General features: G+C 38.4%; 1 protein-coding gene across 1 annotated transcript; it reads right to left on the bottom strand.

Annotated features, from left to right (window-relative positions):
• LOC107645695 (aspartyl protease family protein 2) lies at nt 1,867-3,907 on the bottom strand. The gene has a single exon (XM_016349770.2). The coding sequence runs from the start codon at nt 3,570-3,572 to the stop codon at nt 2,103-2,105; it is 1,470 nt and encodes a 489-aa protein (XP_016205256.1). The 5' UTR covers nt 3,573-3,907; the 3' UTR covers nt 1,867-2,102.

Below are 8,524 nucleotides of genomic sequence, written 5' to 3' on the forward strand. Positions count from 1 at the left end.
GCTCAAAGAGCTAACAGATCCTGCTGAAGAGCATCCACAATCTTTGGCACTGGAGATAAGAATTTCACATAATCATAGCATCCTAAGGCAACTAATTTTGCTAAACCATCTGCAACTTGGCCTTCCCACAAAATGAGACTAAAATCCATCTCCCAATCAAGAAGAATCATTTCTCGAATCTTCGAGATTAGATCACCATCATCGCCAACATAAGCAGAGAAACAGTTTTTAACGGCCAAAAAGACATCCAGATAAAATACTAATGTCCTTGTTCTTGTGTGCCATAACCACCAAGCACCTGCACAAAATATAGTCCCCTTTGTGAACTGTATCTTGAATCCAGAAAGGAGATGTCGAGCTCCGAACATAATAAAAAAGAGACGGATCAACAAGTGTCCAGACATCTCTCGCCCTAATACAATCCCATAACCAATGGATCAATGATTTAGCATGCTCATTACAGCGGGAGCAAATCTCTGAGAAAGCCAAACCCCTTTTGAATCTCATGGAAGCCGTGGAAAGGACATCAAAACAACACAACCAGATACAAAATTTTATTTTTTCAAGAAGTTTGCTTCTCTAAAGCCAATTACAATTTGTTCGCGTGTTCCAATTAATTTTATTCCCCAAGAGCCATAAGTAACCATCTTTGGCAGAATACTCATGAGAGGAGAAAACCCGCCAAGCCCAACCCGGAGACTGACCAGTTTGAAGCTGAGGGTTGAGATTATTCAGCAAATCTACAAGAACATGAAAGAGAGGAGTTGCTAATCTCTCAAAAAGCCATCTTCTATTCTCTAAAATCTGATTAATAGTTAATTCTGTATTGTTGAAGATATGGATCTAAGACATTACATTGCAAAACTTACCTGAAAGAATTCAAGAGTCATACTAGATTCATTGATTCATATTCTCCATACACCAAGAACAGTTATTTTTAATCTGATTGAAAGTCTCAACAATACTTTTTCAAAAATAGAATTTACTACTATAATGATATTGAAGACCATGATTATTCTTAAAATATTTAACAAGTATTATTTGAATTCAGAATTTATCTGAATATTTAAAAAAATGTCAAACTAACTTGTCAAGAAAGGATAAATTTATCAAGCCAATATTTTTAATATCCAGTCTACCAGCCTTCTTAAAAACAACTAACTTCTCTCAATTTATCAAAGAAAGACCTCTACCATGATTCTCTCCCTTCTACAGAAATCATCTAATAATTTTATTATTAGCATAAGTTGGAAGAAGAAAAACTTGTATATGATATATAGAAATAGATGAAATGACTGATTTAATAAGGCATAATCTACCGACCTTATTAATTCCAAAATTCCCTTCAATTGCCATGCAGATTGCTTATTGGATTCATCATTTACATATCTTTGAAGACTACACGTGTAATCGAAAACAACAAATAAAATGCTTCACGAATGAAAAAGATGCCAGCGTGGCAAAATAAGACAAGACAGTGCTCTTCCGTACGTGATTGACGGTCCACGCGTGCTCGTCATGGTCACATCGCTTCATTCAAGTGCAAAACAACACACACACTACTCCATAAATAATCGATTAAGATGTGTTATGAAACTAACTACGGGTCTATGTCAAGCTAAACACGAAATTCACATCCCCAACTTACTGTGTTCATGTGTTATATTTTTCTTACTATAAGAGCTAAATGTGAGTATATTGAAAATGATATTTGCTGTGGAGCTAGAAGTCTAGAACTAACACATTATTTCAACAACACTATTTGCCATGCGCCAAAGCATGCTGCTAAAGTGCTAATGCGCAATGGTTATATCATCTCAAGCATTGATTACTGAATGCTGAATGCTTGTTGTTGGTACATTAGCCTCGAATAAGAATGTAGTAATATTTATATTCAAATCGGTAAGACTAAGGGTAAAAAGAACAACAACAAAGCACATCTGAATAGAGAGGTGGAAGAAACTACAGACATTCTCATTTAGTTTCTCCTCCCATCTTCATCTACCTTATCTAATCTAACATTTCCAGAACTTAATTAAGATATAATAATAATTAAAAACAATAATAATAAAACAGGGGAAAAAGATATTCCCAGGATTCATTCACTCGCACCCTCGCTCCGCGAACCCGACCCGAGACCCCGCAAGGTCGTACACGACCCGAAACCCTTGTTGCTGAATGTTGCCAATAATGGACAACCCGCTCATCGTTCCGGCGAACGCAAAGCAGAAGCTGCCACTGTTGTCCACCGGGATCATGTAGTTCGAAGCCGGCAGCGACACGTCAGCACCTCGGAAGTGCAGCACCACCTTCGGAACCTGCACCGAAGTCTGCCCCGACAGATCGTAACACGTGTCGAAGAGCGAAAACTCCGGCGCACGCTTCAGATGAGAGGCTCCGGCACGGTAAGCATCCCTCAGGGCGATGTAAGCGGGTCGGGTCAAGCGGGTTACTGAAGTACCCGAATCGATTATAACGCCACCGTTCCCTGTGGCGTCGATCCGAAAGAGCGAGGCGGAGACTCCGCGAACGGCAGTGCCGCCGACGCTGATACCTATAAGCTCAACGTAGTAGAAGGTGTCAAGCTTAGGGTTTTTGAGAAGCGGAGTGAACCGAGCGGTTCGAGAAACGGCAGCGTCACCAAAAACGATTGAAGATGGTTTGGAAGAAGCGGATCGGTCAACGAGGCAGTAAGAGAATTTCTGGTTGAACCGGCGTCCGGTTTGAGCTGGGAATGATAACCTTCCACGACCCAGGCCCAAGAGGCCAGCGGCACCGACGAATAAACCCTCGTTGTCGTGACCACACCCGAGTGCCACGCGCGCAACCCTCCTCCTTCGAAATGTGAGCGTTTCGGTGGAGAAATCACCGAATGTGAAGGAACCGTCGCCGTAGGAGACCTGATACTGGCAGACCTTGTTCCGGTTGCATCCCGGAGAGTCAAGGCGGCGGCAGAGAGGGGCGCCACAGGGGATTTTCGCGAAGGTGCGGGATTTAGATGGGTCGAAAACTGGATCGGCTTCTTGGTAGCATTTTCTGCATGGCGCGCACTGAAGCCAAACGACGTCGCTTCCGGTGTCAAGCACCATGTACACGTACCTGGCTGGGGTCCCAACACCGAGGCGCGTGAAGTACTCGCCACTTCCTTGAGCTAGACCAGAGATGACTGAGCTGCTGAAACCCGGAACGGATCTGGGAGAACGGGGCCCGGCACGGGTCCGGTTGGTAGCTGCGGCAATGGAGGTCAGGGCGTGGACCCTGGCGGCGTCTCGTTGGAGCCTTAGGTTGAAGAGCTGGTGTGGTGTTGTGTTAGTGGAAAGAGCGTCTATGTGGTGGAGTTGCAGGGAGAAGATGGCGGTGGATTCCGCTTCGGATTCGGCTGGGTCGAAATCGGAGATGGATTTGGATTCGGACTCGGGCCATGAGAGGATGGGTGGGTGAGGGAGAGTGTTGACGGTTAGTGTTTGTGTTTGGAAGTTAGAAGTGGCTGCTGCTGCGGCAGCTGCGGAGAGTGAGAGGAAGAAGGCCAGGAATGAGAGCAGGGCCGCCTTGTTGGGTTTTGCTTCTTCCATTGTTGCAAGGAAAGAGAAAGAGGAGTGAAGAAAGAGAGTGTGAAAAAGGAGTAAGAGGGATAGAATTATAAATAGCAAGAATAAGAATAGTGAGTTTGTGTAAAGGCGGTGGGTGGTGAGTGGGCTCTTTTAGTTACCGGTGCAATTTCATTTGCCAAAAAGCGGAGCCTAATAATGATGATAGTTGGGTTGGCCATGACTCATGACTCATGAAACCAAACCAATATCAATATGCTACTTTTCCACGGTAATCACCTCCTTTTACTGCTTTTGTTTGGTTGCTACAATGCTACCCAAACAGTTGAGTCTGAATCACAGTGGCCAGCCTTATTAAAGACACCAACTATCTTAGGTGGATCAATTGTCTGACTAGTGCGTTAAAAACTCAAAGTAGGATTATTTTATTATTTTGTTCAAGTGAATAGTTATTTAACTCTGAAAATAGTTTGTGAGAACTGAACTAAAATCATTTGCATAGCCGCCCCTACTGTGAATAAGTGACAGAAAAACTAAAATACTTCTACATGGAAGAAATGTCGACTTTTGTAGTGAAAACTGGGTTTGTATCGAAGTGTTATTGATGATAATTATGTGATAGACGTGCATAGAAAAACATCGCTTGGGAAATAACTAAGTCGGTCGCCAAATTCTAAGCGCAACATGCTTCAATGTGAACGTTTATAAACATCTACCTAAAACTCGTGATTAAATGCAGATGATGCTGCTGATTATTCTAACAGTGCACATGGAGTGCTGCACATGATATCCCGCAATCTATGCGAATGGCAATAGACAAAACGCGTTAAAGAGTAGCTTCGTTTCGAAATATCCTTCTATTATATAGCACACAGGTCACGATAATTATATTGCCTTTTCAAATTGAATGTCACTTTATTTCCTTGAACCTTGCTTCATGTCAACAATAGACACATAAACAAAGGAAATCCCATATGTATCATGCAATTCTTTGTCCCTCTCCTACATCCCGTTACCATCTTCTGCTCCTCATTTACTGAATGTTGTAATATGAGCTTAGATTTGACAAAGAAATCCCTTTTTTGCTAAATTTAGGAGTTACTTAAATAAAATTTGTAAAAAAGTTTTGAAAACATGATGTTATTATCATCCTCTTATTTCAAGTTCTCAACATCTTGAGTTTGTCATTTTGATGGGAGACAGAGAGAATTGTATTTACAGGACTTTGAGTATCAAGTTAACATGGATTACTAGAGGTACTAAATTAGAGATTATAACTAAGTGCATGTATTTAGAATAGTACATGTGTGACAAAATTATGATGTTATGAACTCTTCTCCTTATGTCATTCCAAAATTATAAATTATCTTTTTAATTTAGTTGATTTAGGAAAATTAATTGCTCTTCACATGAGTTGCTTAATACTTTGTTGCAGTATCATATTTCGAGTCACATTTCTTTAGATATATATCTAATCAATATTATAACCTCATTTTTTAAGAGAGAATAATAGTTATAATATAGCTATTAAACTCATAAAATGAGTTATTAGATATTTTATTAATTGATGAGAAATTATTGTCATCTTTATGACATCTTCTATGGAATCTTCTTGAAATTCGAGATAAGAGTAAACTATTAAAATAGTACTCTAAAGTTTGTATCGCTGAAAAAATGAATTCCAATTATTGTGAATGATCACATTTTTTTGAAAAATAAAATGAAAAATTTAGAAATCAAATTTTGCTTCGAATTTTTTTGTGCATCTTCTAAATATTTATTCCAATATTACCACAAAATTTTAAATTTGATGAATAAATTGTTTATTAAATGTGAAATTTTTTTGTTAATTATAAAAAACATAATGTTTATTGATTCTTTTTGTCATATTTTCAAATCATTTAGAGGATATTTTGTCGATAACATCTTTTAGAGACTTTTTGTCAATAGCTAAATTTTTGGATATCGAATTGATAATTAACCCTTCGAAATAATTATCGAAATTGGTTTTTTTTTTCATATATATACTCTTAAACCCAATTTTTAGTAATAATGAGTTTAGAAAAATATTCTAGAATAACCTTGTATAACAAAAAATGATTCCAATTGTTGATTGGATGTGAATTATTGATGCCAATCATTATTATTTGGGACCCTAAAAAAGGATAATTAGGTAATAATTAGTTAGTGAATTATTAGCGACAGAAATAAGAATGTAAATAAGAGATTACCCTATTGTAATAGAGAAATTAAGAATGGAATTGAGTTAATTTACATTCATTTGAATCTCTCTCCTTTAGATTTGAAGAACAAGGCATTCATTGGTATCCTCTTAGAATTCATCCAATGTTAATCAAATCAATCTTTCAGTCACAATTTCTCATATACTATTGAATTAGTTGTTCGATTCTCTTTCATTTTACTTCTTTTACTATTCTCTTGATTTCTTTGAGATCCATTGATAGGTCTAAAATCCATGGATGCTTAATGAGACTGAAACATGTGAGGCAGGGACTTGAAAGCTCAAGTTTAGCTTTTACCAACGAAATGAGACATAATAAGCGGTATATTGATGAGGCAATTCAAGCTAATCATAGTTGATACTTGGAAATGGATCCTATCAATTTTTTTTAACAATAGAGGGAGTAAAATATGATCTCTCATTATTAATTATTATAAGTAAGACCAAGAAAAAATATAAGAGAGAGTGCATTGAAGGGTTATAAGTCATACTTTACTCCTTCAATTTTTTTCAACAATTGAGAGGATTCATTCCCGTTCATACTTCATAGCAGATAGAGCATTTATTAGTATTTAACTTTTCGTTTCAGCATTTGATATATTTTTCTTTTTGCATATGTTAAAAAGCAATTGCTATTTATTGTGTGTGTAAAATCTGATTTAATAATTAAGCTTTTTTATACATAATATGATTTATTTTTTTATTTTCTAATTAACGTGAGCACCCATCTAATAAAGTGGATAAAATCTGTACCTAATAAAACACGATTCAATCAACAAAAATAATAAGAAAGAAGGATAAATAGATTACTGACTTTTTGTCTCACAGATATTTTTGTTTTTAACTATTTGAAAATACTTTTAAATTTCTAACCTCTTTTTTTTTCACGGTATCTCCCAATTCGACAAGTTAAAAACTAATCCGTCACGAATAGGAAATTCATTTAAGGGTCTGTCACTAGCCAATAAGTTGTTGCAAGACCCTAACCTATTTAAAAGTTGGACATCTGAATTCTTCTATTTATATAGATCCATCAGACCTAATGAAGAAAATCTGACGTAATTCTCGTTGTGTTGACCTAGAAGTTACAGATACACATATGAAGGTGTCCCACAAAACCTTAGCAACAATGGTGGTAGCTTTCGCATCAGAAACAGAAGCCTCCCTAACCCTAACGAGAATTTCTGCTTAAATGTCCTCTTCTCTCTGCTTCAATCCTTTTCTAGCCTCCAACATAAATGCAAACTTCACTACGTAGCTTGCTAAAGGGTGTCCCTCCAAGAATCTCTTCTGCTTCTTTCCGTTTCCAACTTCTCTATCTTCATCACAATCATTCTCATCTTCCTCTTTCTTCTTCTCGTAATCTAAATTGATCAAATTTCTGCTAAGCTCTGACCTTGGTAGCTTCCCAAGCTTCTCTACTAAAGCCTCCTTAAGCATGGCCTTTACCACTTCCTTCCTCCCAAAGTACCCAAACTCAAGCACGCAACCCATCCCTAAAACCTTTATTTCCAACTCCTGACAATCCAAAAAACCAACAATGTTCGAAATCTCACCATTTGATTCAATTTCATCCACAAACGACAACTTGATTGACCTTATTAGAAAATACAAAATCTCAATCGAACGCAGCGAGCCCATACCTACCAGAGCTTGAACGGTAGCGCTCATGAAAACTTGCCCGATGAACATGTCCTTCTTAAATCGAATCAGCGCTGCCACAGCCAGCCCTACATGCTCCCAAACATTGAGGGAGCACTTACTGTCGAAGAGAACCGATTCGAGTGAAGAGAAGATCTTATTCTTGAGAACTAGGACCTGCAAGACGCTGTTGAAATCCTCAGAGAGGCGTTGATGGAACTGAGTCAACTGAGTGATTAAGTTATCAGGGGCAAGATGGTCATTTAGGTGACAGGAGAGGAAGTGGATTCTCTTGTGGCCAATCCATGCTTGGATTTCAGACTCAATGGAGTTGGGAAGCTTGGAGATGGAGTGAGTGGAGAGTCGTCGAGAGACGAAGGAATAGAGGGAGCAAGGGCGGTGGCAGGAAATGGTGGAGATAATGTGGTCGAAGGGGTGCTTGAGGCGGGAAAGATGGTAGGAGAGAGTGGAGAGGTTTGGGTCGTTGGAGAGTATTGTATCAGACTCAGTGTGAAGCTCGAGGAGCTCTGTAATGGCGAGTGATTTGTTATCGTGGTTGTATTGAAGGTCTTGTGATGTGATGAGCGGATATTTTATACACTTTTTTAGAGAAATTTCATGTAGTTTTTAGTATGTTTTAGTTAGTTTTTAGTATATTTTTATTAATTTCAAGGAAAATTTCATATTTCTGGACTTTACTATGAGTTTGTGTATTTTTCTGTGATTTCAGGTATTTTCTGGCTGAAATTGAAGGAGCTGAGCAAAAATCTGATTCAGGCTGAAAAAGAGGTAAGCATCAAAGTGGTCCCCGAAGTTATCCTCGAGGATCAAAGTAATCCCTGAAGTTAAAAATTTGTCTAGATCGTCCCTGAAGTTGATCTCCGGTACTCATAGTGGTCCTTCCGGTGAATTTCGTCCAGCTGGCACAACCGGAAAGCTGACCTGACGTCGTTGGTGACACGTTAGCAGCCCAACGGCTAGCTGACGTGGCCTAGTAAACATTTTGGAGTCAATTTGGTCCCTAATTTTAGTTTAAAAACCCTAACCCTCAAATTGACTCTGTTCTCCTTTCTTCTCCTCTGGAAGCAAGATG

This window comes from Arachis ipaensis, chromosome B06, assembly GCF_000816755.2.
Source record: "Arachis ipaensis cultivar K30076 chromosome B06, Araip1.1, whole genome shotgun sequence".
Taxonomy (NCBI): domain Eukaryota; kingdom Viridiplantae; phylum Streptophyta; class Magnoliopsida; order Fabales; family Fabaceae; genus Arachis; species Arachis ipaensis.